This window comes from Aythya marila (assembly GCF_965140915.1).
Source record: "Aythya marila genome assembly, chromosome: 18".
In the NCBI taxonomy this organism is placed as follows: Eukaryota; Metazoa; Chordata; class Aves; order Anseriformes; family Anatidae; genus Aythya; species Aythya marila.
The window spans coordinates 11,794,077-11,807,953 of NC_139059.1; the positions used below are offsets into that span (position 1 = coordinate 11,794,077).

The window sequence follows — 13,877 nt, forward strand, 5'->3', positions numbered from 1 at the left end:
AACTGTGATACTGCTGGAAAGTGCACTGTCCCTCTGCTTGCTGTTTGTGTCCCACAGTGGTCCACAGGAACCACTCAGTGGTTCATCCGCAGGCACAGGGCACAGCCAGGCTGCCTCCATCAGTCTCTGCCCCCTGTCACAGGCTGCCACTGACACCTCCTGCCTCAGAGGGAGGGTTAAATAACATCGGTACTGAATATTACCAATAAGGTCAAGTCTCTCAGCTCCCAAAAATCAATACGCTTGGTCACGTATCTTTTTTCCCTTTTTTTTCTTTTCTTTTTAATGAGAATATACTGCCAGCTCCATCAGAAATTTTAGAAACCAAAAGGATTTAATGAGCTATGCTCCAGAGGTAAATACTAGCTAATGAAGGCAAAATCTGTATGAACCAGAACACTGTCCCAAAAGTAGGTGCTAAGTTGGCTGGCAACCTGTGACTGCTTCCTCTGACGGAGCAGCAGAACGTGAGGAAAAACAATAAGGGAGCAAGATCTCTTACTACTATGATTTATGGTCACCCCACTGAAACATGCAATTTCTGCTGATAAAACAAAAGCAGCACCTGCCACTGGTTTTCCTCTGGCTTCATGCTTAAATAACCCACTGAAATAAAATCAGCAATGTGCCTGACCCTGAACAGGGCTTTACCTGCAGACGTGGGTTGATAGTGAAGCTGCCAGCAGTCGGGTTCATGCATGATACATACTGCACATTTGTGATCTCCTTCAGCGACAGCTTGGTCCTGTCGTACCTTTGGGCAAAACAAAAGCAGCAGCTGGGTGACTGCTGAAGTCCAGATTGGCTTCAGTGCTGCAATGAAGCTGGAGGTCCAACCCTGCACCTTGCCAAGGCAGTGTCCAGCCTTGTCCTGGGACACACAGGAGTCCTGCTCTCTTTTTGGAAATCTTTCAGCTTCAACAACCTGTAGCTAATATTTAGTAGCTGATAAGAAGTTCTGAGCAAAGCCCTTACGCATGTGACATCCTATGGGCACTGCTAAGACTGTGGGCTGAAAACCCAGACATGCCCAGGAGGGGCCACACTGCATCCTGTGTGCCACCAGCACTCTGACCTGTGCAATCAGCAGAAACGTCTCTCTGCCCCACTCCTGCTTCACCCACACCCATGGCCCCAAACTTCTGCCTGTCTCTATACCCAGGAAGTCCTGAATTTCTGCCTGTCTTCATACCAAGAAAGCTTTTGGTCAAGCTCAGGTGCACACATGGCTAAGAAGCTGGATGCTGCTGCACCTCCCTGCCCGGTATTCCCCATGTAGAGAGATGAGAATATTCCTGTCCCTCACAGCACTACCAGCTACCATGTAAAATGCACCCATCCCCTGCCCAAGCACCATTACTTCTTTTTCTTCAAATTACTTCTGCCTAGAAAACACTTGTTTGCTGCTGCCTGCCTGAAAACATCAGGTGTGCACAGCAGGGGCTCAGCAGGGAGGCTGCATCCCAGCAGAGGCCAGATCCACTGCCTTCCCCTGATCTCAGTGTTGCAGGGCATCAAAGCACAGCATCGCACTCCTCTTGTAGGCTCTGCATCAAGACCACAGCCCCAAAGCATGCCAGGAGCAGAGCAAAGCACCTCTCAACCAGGCTGGGAGCAAGTGAGTTGCTTTGCTGGGGAAAAGGAAAAGACCTGAGTGTGTCCCCATCAGCCTCCAACCCCAGAAATATGAAATGGCAAAAGCAGGCCAGGAAGGGAGAACTGTACTTCAACTTCATCCCAAAGACTGGAGCTGAACAAAAAGTTCTTGGATGATGCAGCCCAAGCAGCCTCCTACCAGTGACCATAGTCCAGGTGCTGCCTGATGAGTGTATGGGGCTGCACTGTCCCATAAGGATCCACTTCTGGCATGTTCATGTCATCGATGAAATAGATGAGCTTCTTTGTACCCGGAGGGCCGTAATTTTTGCCAGCCTTTTTATCCAGAGGCTTCTCAAGCACACCTGTATGGAGGCAGAGATGCAAAGTTAAACTAACAGAGGGTTCATGTCAGAACAACAAAAAAAGGCTTCCCACCCCAGCTCCATGTTGTGCTGCGTGCAGCTGCATCATCCCCAAGGAGCCGAGCAGTGCACAGGATGGGAAGGACTGCTCTCACAGCAAAGGGGAAAGCCCCAGGCCCCCCGCAGCTGGCACAAGGAGAGATGGTTGCTGCTTTTTTCGGAGGAACAGTTGATCTTGGCGCAGGATGCTGTTCACCAGCAGGACAGTGGCTGCCCCTGAGCTGCATCTGCAGAGTTGCTGGGAGCCCTGCACAGGGCTGGCAGAGACCTTTGGGCAGCTTTTTGGTCCAAATCAACCCAAACCAGAAAGGTATGTTCCTTATTTCAAACAAAATATGGCAAGCTAATAGCCTGCTACAAAAGAGATCTACTTCAGATCAAACAAAAGCAAGATTGAGACTCTGAATCCCTTCTGCATCATTTTTTAAACTAAATCTTACTGTCTGGGTTTATTCTGACCTATATCATGCCACTGGTTTTGTGAAAGTAGATGCATTTTCCCTCTCTTAGGCAAAAGGAATCCATGATTTGAGGGGCAAATTCCTGGATATCATCAGGACAAATTAAATAATATGTTAATTTTATTAACCAAGGATGCACAAGTTCCCTGATGCCCTCCCCAGAAATACCCAAATCTCCAGATAATTTGACAAGACTGATTTCGAACATGAGCTGCCAAAATACCACCCCATTGTCAGTAGGGTCATGCACGAGGAAGGAAAAGGATGCAAAGAAAAGTTTCTTGTTTCAAAGTTTTGGAAGATTTTACTTTGTTTTAGCAGGAGGCTGAGGTTATATGTTGTAGATTATAAAACATAATGAATATTTACAACACCAGGCTGATATTTAATAAAAATCAACCTGTATTGCTGCGCATAATGCTTCACAGCTATTCATTCCAGCCTGAGCAACCTTTACTGACTAAGTGGAAAAACAAACAGAAGTTCTCTTCTGCTCAGATGTGATGGATTTTCTCCCATGAGCTGACTTCAAGAGCATCTTCAGTCTTGGGGGCTCACCGCTCTTTCAAAGATGGAGGCAGAATTTGTTTCATGTACACAAGACTGGGTTGTCAACAGACATATAGCAGCATGGTAAGTAGCATTTTTTGTAATTAGACAAGACCTGCAAACGTAAATGGGACTGGGAACTTTTATAAAACTCCCCTTGTTAAAACTGTGCATTTAATCATGTGCAGAAGTTATTAAGGGAGATTTATATTCTGTTTTTTTCAGACCATGAATTATATATATTTTAAATCACCACTTTTTTTTTTTTTTACTGCTTCAGTGCGTTTCAGAGAGTTTTTCTTTCCCACTACTCAAAATTCAGCTGATTTCTTGTCACAGACAGTTGCTGCACAAAGGAATGAATTGTGCTAAGAAAAATGATGAATCTTGCCTCAGCAGAGTATCTCTCCCCCTTCAATAAAAACATAATATTTGAGATTTCTGGTAGCAGGTTAAATTAAGTGTTTCAAATAAGCATTTAATTTAAATTTAATTAGTCCTTAATTAACATATAAAATCAGCCTTTTTTGAGGTTAAACAAGTATGCAGGAGATTCATCACACTGAAATGTAATTACTGTGGATCAAGTGACATGTTCGTGAAAGTTGCATTTTAATTCAAAGCCATATCTCATAATAATAATAAAGTGTCCACGTCTCTTCCTCCGAGATCCTGATATACTCAAATTAGCACCTGAAAGAAACAGTCACTGCAAATGGGGCTTTGCTAGTGTAATTCCTCCTGCCTGCTGCCTGTTAACTGGGGGGGGGTCTTGCAATTTTCTACAGGCAGATCTGGAGCAGAAAGGATTTGAATCCCAGAAGCAAAGGAGGAAGGGTGCATGGAAGACGGGTCTGCATCTCCAGGGGGAGCAGAGGTCCAAGAGTGCACAAAGCAGACGGAGGAGTAGACCAAGTCCAGGCAAAACAGCTGAGAGTAGCAAACTTCAGAACAACAAATGCAATAGAGAGTGGCTTTTGGTCAAAACACACCAAAAAATCCCCCACATTGGCCCCAGACCATGGCGGAGGGGACGTCTGGCTCCGTTTGTCCCTATGGACATGGCTGTTTATGAGCCACAGGACCCATAAGGATGGTTTGAAGCATGTACCTGTGCTGTCCATAAAAGACCCATGCTCTGCTTCTTATAAATCTCTGCACCAACAGGCGCCTTGTCTAAGCAATTGTTGGCTTTAAGGTTTACCTTTTTTAAAGAGGAGAATAAAAAACAAACAAACAAAAAAACTGCTTTGTACCCATGTTTTACAAATTTAAAGAGGTGCCTGCTGGGGCACAAAAAAAAGCAGCCAACTGACAAACTGCACAAAAAAAGAACAAATTAACTCTAAAAAATGAGCAGTAGAGAAGCATGCCGAGCAGCATAAATCATGCTTCACAATGCTAATCTCATAGCCACGTCTTCGTTCCCAAGCAAGAGGACTTGCTCTTCTCTATAGAGAACGAAAGTGCCCGTCTCAGACCATAGCTCATGGCCACAGTAAATAGGGATGCACTGCCAGGTCTGTCTGTATAAATCGCAGCACCTGCACACGCTCGCACCATCCGCACAGCAATAAATGAGCACACATTCCCCCACAGTGGCAGTCAGGTGGACAGATAGACAGCACAACCCATTTACCAACTCAAGGGCGTTTCATGGAGACCCCAGATTGAGAGAAAAGGAAAGAGGGGACCAGACAGGAGAAAAAGGAGGCTATTGTCCCTGCTCAGGGCTATGAGACTGGCCAAAAGGTGAGACAGCACCAAAAGCCAGCATCCCTGGCTTACAGCCTTGCATGTCTCCATTAGCACCATCCTCTTTGCTAACTGGGATGCAATTCCTGTCATTGCACCTTAAGGAATGTTTGGATACTAGCCAAGAATCTCACCCTATTCCCCTATTCTGCATGGGCATAATTGAAGCATCTTAAAGACACACTTCAAGTCAAGTACGAGCTGTGTGTTTTGTGAAATAGCAGCAGATTTAAGCACACACTTTGGCAAAACCCTGAACCAGTCATTGGTGTTCAGAATTCAAATCCGCATGTTCGAAAGTGTCATCTCCCACAAAACCAGGGGCCAGTGAGCTCAGGGTTTCACACTGTCAGCAGAGAGCACACAAACCACACAGGCAGCACACCTACAGGTTCCTCTCCAAGTGCCACAGTGAGTGCTCCACTTCAAACCCCACTGGAATCATGAGAATTGGGTGCCCTGCCAGGCAGAAATCCCATGTCTCAGCTGTTGCCTCACCTTGCAGCATGGCAGAGGTGGTGTAGTAGTTAAACGGGACCTTCTTTACCATGTACACATCTGTGTCCAGAGAGGAGAGCTTGTCCCCCACCAGCACAGACTTCCCCATGCCCGCATTGCCCACCAGCATCACAGGGCGCTGGCGCTCCAGGAGCCTGTCCATGAAGTACCGCAGCCGGACCGTCTCAGTAGTGGGCACCACGCAAGCCTGAGAGAGGAATAACAAGCAAGTGATTCCCATCACTGCCACAAATCCCACAGCCATGTTCTGGGGAGAAGAAAAATTGGGAAAGCCAGGGTGAGGAGACCCCTGTTTCTAGATCACACCAGGAAGGGGAATGATAAGCTTCTGCCAGCCATTACAATCAAACTGTCTGCAGAGATGAAACCTTGACAGCTGGATGCTGGCAGCAGCATCTGGATCTCCCCACAGACATTTTTCTAAAATGGTAACAATTTTTTTCAAGTCATCTGTTTCCACTGGCACGTCTAAAAGGAAGGAAAAGCGTAGCTGGCAAACACAATCCTCTACCTGCAGAAACTTTCTTTTTTCATCCAAATCATAAAAAACACCCCTATTTTCAGGTTGGCACAGAATGACAACATGGCGCCTTGGGGGCTTTGTCACTACGTTGTGTCACATCCCACTTCTTTCTGTGGGTCACACACCTTGGCCAAATCTACCCCTCTGCCTGCACCCTGGCACCCGCTCCTGGGTCATTGGGGTGGATCTGAGCCTGCCCCTGATGTACATAGGTCATAACTGAAAGGCCATTGGAACACTACTCTTCACAGCCAAAACACAGCAAAGAAAACTGGATAATTAGTAGTACCTCATGCAGAAATCCATCCTTATTAAGAAATGTTTGACCTTTCATCATACTTCACCAGAACACCCGCTTACAACCACTAAAATGCATTAATTCCTTCCTGACAAAGCTACACACTGCTCACAAACCTGTAATGGCATTTCTGGATCAAATTCAAACTGGGGAATCAGTTTAGACCAAGGCTCAAACTTCTTTGTTTCGGGATCAATGTAAAAGTCGAAGACTGTTCCCTGAGAGGGAAACTTAATAGTCTTGAATTCTGCTACCCACCACTTGCTGAATTCCACTCTGTAGTCCACAAGCTGCAAAACAAGAGGGGACAAAAATATGTTAATCTCAAGATCAAGATTCTCCATCTCATCAGTGATGGAGAACGTTATCTGGTCTGAGTCTACCAAAGGGGGACCGGTCCTTAAAATATACTGTGGAATTTAATGATCTTAGTCTTTTTCCTATTCTTAAGCCTAATTTTTCATTTTCTCCACTTCTTCTCATCACTCCTTTTTATTCACCCAAATAATTCATCCTCTGTGTTGATCACTCTTGGTATGTCTGAGATTAAATGGATGGATCAATTTGAAATAGAGAAATACGTGCCTGTGACTAAACAGAGCACTTGATTGATTCTTGGTGCCTGCTTCTTCCAACAGACAAGGACACAACATCCGTCTACATCTGTGGTCATGGTTAGTCAAAGCATGCATACTAAAGCCTTTCCTCATAAATCATGTCAGTCTGTTAATACTTTGTTGTTGTCTTCTGGCATCTTTTCAAGCTCTAGCTTTCTGGAGAAGCAGAATTGTACCACTACACAAAAACACCAGAGAGGGACCAGGCCCCTTCAGCTCTGCTGCATTTCTACCATACTGCCCTGGAAGCATCTGCTGTCTCGGCTTTCCCCGCTATGTCTTTCTACGCAGGGAGATTTTGGAGCATCTGAAATTTTGCAAGAGTTGGGATGATGCTTTTGCTTTTGACAATGGTTCAGGACTTGCAAAATGTGGTTAGCTTCCCTTCTTGTTACTGATCTCCTGTATGATATTGTGCAAATCCCCATGCAAACAGTGGGTATTTCAGCATTCTGCCCTGAGGAGAAGCAGGAAGGGGAAGGAATGGAAAGTTGCTGTTAAAAAGATGTCTGTGAAATACTGGATGCAAAATTTAGTCAGTTTTAACAGTCTTCCTGGGGCATCCATGGGACTCTCCTCCCCATAGCCATGCAACGTGCTTTTCCAGGACAGAAACCCAACTGGGACTGCCAACACGCTGCCTGTAGACTGATAAGCCTCCATCAGGAAATACGTGTTTGAAATGAAATGAACAGTCACTGTAAAGTCCCCTGAGCTACCATCCACCAAAAAAAAAAGAGGATTTTAAAAACAGGTTATTAGTATCCCTGATTTTGCAGCCTCGTGCTATTCAGAGAGGTAGAATAACTTTAATTCTCCATTCTCCTGTTGTTCTAACTCCTCAGCACCAGTGATAGAGCAGCCTTCAGCTGAGGGACGTGCCTCAGTGCTAAAAGCCTTCTCATAAGGGTGCCCTCGCCCCTGCACATCCAAACTGCCTGCATCTGCACTGAGCTGCACTGCCTGCCTTCCCTCACAGAGCAGCTTGGTGGAGATGCTCCAGCCCTAGCTCCTTTGCCAGAACAGTCTTCAGATCAAACTGCTTCCTTAATAAAAACCCTATATGGATTTCCACTAATTCCAGAGCCTTGAAATGGCAAATCTATCATCTGTTTTTACACGGAGGCTCCGCTACCCACCAACAAGCGCGGAGAAGCAGGAAGCCTTCCAGACTCTTTATCCTGACATTTCAGCAGCAAAAGGTCAACACGAAGGGCACCTTCAATGGAGAGCAATAAACAGATTTTATATTGGATCATTTTTCATCAGACTTCCCTTCATTCGGACTGCTGTATCCTTACACTCTCCGCTCTGACATTTACAGAGCATCAAAAGCAGCCCTGCATAGCCCAACCTCCAAGCCAAATCTCCCGGAGGGTTGCTGTGCCTGTGCACAGCTCCTCCTGCAACCCACACAAAGGTTGCAAGAGCGTGCTGCTTGATGGCCCACCAGGCCCTGGCAGTGCAGAAATACCTGCAAACCATGCTGGGCCACACAGAGCGATGCCAGAGACTGATCCTGGGATGTAAAAGAGCTAGGCTGTGGGGAACATGGCACCCATCTGCCACACAACTGCGCTCCCACCAGCTTGCTGAAGGAGCCTTAAGCTCCCATGATTAGGCAGCAGTTGTACTGCTGGAGCAAGCAAAAGCAGTGCTTCCAGGTTTTGCTGTTTTCTTTTTAATCAATTTTCTTTTTAATGCACTGACAACACTGAGGCTGATTATTTCCCAGCTGGCACATGGGAAATGGAGGGGTCAAGTCCGCCACAAGGACTGGGAAAGCTGGGCTCTCACAGCCATCAAGAGAACTTAAAGGGTCCAGGTAGGCACCAAGTCTAGCTCAGGCTGTGCTGCTTATCATTTTTGGATGTATCTGTTCCTTGCTATGAAGCAAACATGAGCAGTCCAGCAGGTGTTCCTGGCCACTGGTGAGGCACATGAAAAAAATACAAAGAGACCCTGTGAGAGCACTTGAGCAAAATCTGCAAATGGCAAGGCCTCTGCCCAAGCTGGGGTAAGAGCTTTGGTGTCAGATCCTTCCAGGGACCTCCCACATAGTCCAGGCAAAACAGGGGCCTGCTGAAGATCAGAATTCGACCTCTGAGCCCTCAATAGCAGTCCCCCAGCACTGAGCAGACCCCCACATCAGGATAACATGCTTTAGACTTAGGGATGAGGTGTTCTTTGATGAGGAGATACAATCACTTGACAGATTCCCAGAAGGGACTGGACAGACCCACAGTGAGCAGCTCGAGCAGATGCCCAACATAACTCTAGACACAGGCATTGCAACTGCTCACATTGATCCCTCTGCCACTTGCTGACAACCTGGCACTCAAAGTCCAGGACTTCAGGTACCATGTGCGCTCTTAAACCCTTCTTTAGGTGCCTCACGTTTCTCCTGCTTGCTTCTGAACCAGTGACATTCAAATTCTCCAGCTTACAAAGCCATCCTGGAGGCAGCAAGGCCAGCAGAGGATGCAAAACCATCATTGAAGCATAGGCACAACACCATGGAACAGACCCAAAGGTGGCCCCAACACCAGCAGTGTCACAGTGGTGCTCGGACATGCAGCCCACCATCATCTTGTCCGTTATTACTGTTAACAGTGGGAAGCTGTAAAAAACAGCAGCTTTTCCAATTACTTGGAAATCAAGAGACAGCCAGGCTGCACCAAGCTGAGCCACGCAGCTGGGAAATGGGGCAGAACAGGGAGCCAGGGTGAAAATAAATCCCCCTTCATCCTTGCCTGCTTCCCCAGGGCAAGTCTATAGAATATCTCATGGTGTTCCCATAAGAAAGCCCCCACCAAAGCAGCTGTGCTCCAGCTCAGCAGGAAATGTCTGTGCTTGTCCCGCTTTTTGAGCGACAGTGTCTGACGAGGGGCTGAAAATGTGCAGTATTAAATGATGACCTTGAGAAAACTCAGTCTTATAATAACACCATCATAGAAGGGATCACACCCACCCCGTCTAAAGCAAGCTGATGGATTTGGAAGCTGACAGCTGTGATTAATCCATAGGATAGATGCACTGCGGGAAGCAGCATGGAGAGCAGTACCCTGTCTTACTCCACCTCTCAGACACCAGTGTACTTAGAATATTAAAGACTGGTGATACACGGCCTGATTAACCCTCCTGCACCAGGAAGATCTTGGTCTCTAGGCTGTGTCCTCAAGCACTGTAATCCTGGGTGTGGACATCAGTCCCTCAGTAGCTTGGCTGAGCCCAGCAGCTCACACCAGAACACACCAAACAGCCGGCTGCCCTGAGGGAGCTCACGGTGAGTGCCTGCAAACATCAACCCCAACCTCCCCGACAGCAGGAGAACTGGCTGTGCAGCTACTTTTCTGTATTAAAGTGAGACAAGGGAGACAAGAGGTCCTGACAAAGGTCAGAAGAGCCTTTGCCAGACCCTGAGAGACTCACAACCTCTAAAGAGGGACCCTTTTTCACATTTCGTGTATGATTTGCACAGATGCTCAACAGCCATATAACACTTCTGGCCAGATTGAAGACTTCAGTACCCAAAGGGCACCAAACTTTTGAGCTTCTCTAACAGCCCCACAGGCTCTCCAAGCAAAAAGATGCTCCAAGCAAAGAGTACATCAACTGTCTACTGTCTACTTCCACTTAAATGGACACCTGTAATTCCCATCCTGCCCCACTGACCACATCTCTTTCTTACACGCTTTTATCACAAATTGAGGACAACTGATTCCTGATGTAAACTTATTTTTAATAAAAGCCAGTGGTGGCAAAGCACCATCTGGTTTGTGTTGCATAATGTAATGCCTATCTGCACAATCTGATGATCAAGACTGCCCCACTGATATATTCATCTGATAAATCAGCCTTAATTTGATCACATTATACATATCCACATGCCTCTATAAATTAACTTCATGTTTCTCCCCAGTGAAACAAGTCTGAATAAGCAAACAACCCTCTGCCTTTATCGCTTGACCCCTCAGCCTTTCTGCTCTGGTGCTACACCTCAGATAATGAGGTCTTTTGCAAACTGAATTGTTGCATTCAGGTTTCTAGTTCATTATCATCTACATGCAAGAAGCTGACATTACTGATAAAGAACATTTTGGAAAGTACTAGGGAGGGAGGGAGGGAGGAAGGGAGGGAGGGAGGGAGGAAGGAAGGAAAAGAAGCCTGTTTAGAAGATTGCTGAAGCAGCAGCTTCCTTCTTACCTGGTCTTGAAACATCGATCCTCCAAAGGCCCAGACAGCAGCAAAGACAAAGTAAAGTTCATACAGCTCCTTGGGACAGTCAGGAGGTGTGTTCTCCTCTGTCAGAAGGCATTCAAGGAGGTAGCACAACATCTGAACCATGCTCTGCTCAGGAATGGGAATAATCTTCTTAAACCTAGACAAAGGAAATTGAAAGCACAGGAAATGTAATTGGGTCCAGATACACAGTCACTTACAACACAGGAAGACAAGCCTAGAAAATCTTTTTTGGAATATTAGCATTTTACTTTTCTTCAGTGTGTGTCTTTTTCAGGGGTACAGAAATAAAGGGAACACCCATTCTCTTCCTTGGACCTGCTGGCACTGGCACATACACAAGTAATAACAGTAATCAGAAGTTTCAAGCATTTTAAAACTTTGATCCTCTTGAAAGAAGTAAAATGGAAGACTTGCTAAAGGCAATGATTTCCTGTGAACCCAACAAGTTCAAAAGCGGTCAAATAGAGGAGTAATAAAATAAACCCTTTCATCTTGCCATTTTACATTCATTTAAGCTACACTTACAGAATTCCAAACTAATAATGCAGCAGCACTGAAGTCTTCCATAAAGTAATTATAGCTATTTGAAAGGTTAGTTCTACAATTTCTGAATTAAGTAAGGTACCAAAATACTCAGCTCAGGGCTGTCTGCAGCTCTAATCCTATGGATTTCATGGTCTGACACAATGTTAAGCAACACAGTGGGAAATGTCCAGTGGACTTGCTGCCAACAGCTGCAACCAGCTTGGTCTCACAGGGAGCAGTTCCCTATTAAGGTGCCCAATTCCTATTTCCAAGGCCACTGTTTTCACTACATCAGACCCTTCTGAAACATCCTCATTGTGGTTGATAGCACCCATGTTCAACTGTATGCTTATTTTTTCTTTATTTTTGGTCGTGGTGCCTTTTTGTTGTTGCTGTTGTTTGTTTGTTTTTTAATGAAGGTGGAAGTTTGGGAAGCAGAGTATGGGAGAAGCTTCCTTACTCAGGTTTGTTGGGACTCTACTTTGGCCAGTCCCCATCACATTATGATTAAGAGAGCTGTCTCTCACAATAACCAAGAACTGCATTCTCTGGTGGCATCCCCTTGAAGCTAACTTAAGCCAAGGAGCATCAGGGCCTTTCCAAAATTCCAAATTCTTCATATACATTGGATTGGTGTCCAGCAGGCTGGATGTCTGCAAATACTGACTTCCTTTTTTTCAAATGCATCAGGAAAAGAAACTCAAGAGGTAACTGCTTCAAGAGCAATCCTATCCTCTCTCACAAACACCCATTTCTTCATTACCACTGAAGGATGGGGAGAAAAAAAAAAAGTGGGAAGAAGGAAAAAGGAGATCTGCTGTCTCTCAGCTTCCAAACAGCAGGCTGAAAACTTTACTTCAGCAATGGTCTAAAATTTCTACTGAAAAGTGATTTGTGGAGTGGACTTGGGTCAAGCCTGATACATCAGGAGACCAAGACAACTTCTCTTTAGGATCTCCTGGATTTACTTTCCAAGAGATGCAGCACTGACACAAGAAGTACAGGACCAATCAAAATCAGATGAAAACCAGACCCAGCCAACAAAGGAAGGACAGGAGTGTTTGCACCCAGACCTCACTTCGCAGTTTCTCTGCAGTTAAGCCAGTGATGCTCAAGGCTCTAAGGGGCCATGAGGAAACCCTGCCACCCATGCCATGTGCCCCTCAGCCCCAGCACAGCACAGCTGGTCTGGAAGGTAACAGGTGTCCCCCTGCTTTTGCTGGTGGAGATACAATCACTCTGCAGATGTTACCTTGTTCTAAGGGTGTCCAGACAAGGCGGGAGGTACTTATCAAACAAAATGGTCAGGTTGGCTCTTTCTGACTGTATCTCTCGCCTGTCAATCCAGCTGCTCACTGGAGGATTCCAGCCCAGATCTCCTGGGTTGATGTACAAGATCCCTTTAGACCCAGGGTAAAAGAAAAAAAAACATGAGGACACATCAGAGACCATTCCTTTCCTCCAGCAGAATTGCTCAGCAACTTTCACACAACCAGCTACACCCCACCCTGTCCACACAGGGCCCTGCACAACAGGAGCACTCTCTCAGCACTGCTGAAGCTGTCCTCAACAACAGTCAGAGAGCTCAGAGTAAATCTCCAAGATGATCACAGCTCCACGTATGTATGATGACAGAGTCCTCAGTTTGTCCATGTGCTTCTGGGACATGCTCTGCCCACCAAAGGCAGGCGTGATCCCAGGTTGGGAACTTTCAGCAGGGACCAAGTTGCCCAACAAAAGACTGCTTAATGGCAACAGACCCTGCTTTCTTTATGCAGCATCCCTGACTGAAGCTCAGCCCAGGACTCACCTGCTCTGGACACGGTTGCTGGCGTGGCTGTGCGCAGGTGGCTGATCTCAAAGACCAGCCGCATCGTCGGGTTCAGTGGGATTCTCTCATTGCTTGCCAGGGTCAGCACCTGCACATGGCAGACAAACTGGCAGCTTAATCCTGAGATTAATGCATCCCGTGGGAAGAGGAATGAAAAGTGCTCAGTACTTTGCACTAAGGTTTGGTTGCTGTCAGCTCAGCTCCTCCAAGCAAAGCAACTAATTTCTAACAGGCAGTAGAATGATCCCTCTCTCTTCCACAGACCAGAATGAACAGCAGGGCTCCCTTAGGGTGGGAGAAAAGGTGCAGAATTATGACCCTATTCGCCATTTTTAAAGGGCCTGAAGTTATGACCAGGACATCTGTGGTTACTCAGGATACCAGTTCTACAGGAAAGGGAAATTCCCACGAAAGCATGCTTTGGGCTATTTTCCTCATGCACCATTTTATTTATGCAATATTTCTTTGTATATCTGAAGAAACATCACCATAATTGCGTTATTCTAGGAGGTGTTATTTTGGCATAGGCATTT

At 46.1% G+C, this 13,877-nt stretch overlaps 1 protein-coding gene across 7 annotated transcripts in view; it reads right to left on the minus strand.

The window, feature by feature from the left end:
- DNAH9 (dynein axonemal heavy chain 9) overlaps positions 1–13,877 on the minus strand; it is a gene marked incomplete at its 5' end in the record, with an annotated part of 196,372 nt that overhangs the window by 127,067 nt on the left and 55,428 nt on the right. For all 7 annotated transcript variants that reach the window (XM_082775013.1, XM_082775014.1, XM_082775018.1 and 4 more), the window contains 7 exons: positions 652–754; positions 1,796–1,961; positions 5,285–5,492; positions 6,243–6,416; positions 10,950–11,124; positions 12,766–12,913; positions 13,324–13,432. In XM_082775013.1, coding sequence (XP_082631139.1) covers positions 652–754; positions 1,796–1,961; positions 5,285–5,492; positions 6,243–6,416; positions 10,950–11,124; positions 12,766–12,913; positions 13,324–13,432 — 1,083 coding nt within the window. The remainder of the gene's footprint in view (positions 1–651; positions 755–1,795; positions 1,962–5,284; positions 5,493–6,242; positions 6,417–10,949; positions 11,125–12,765; positions 12,914–13,323; positions 13,433–13,877) is intronic.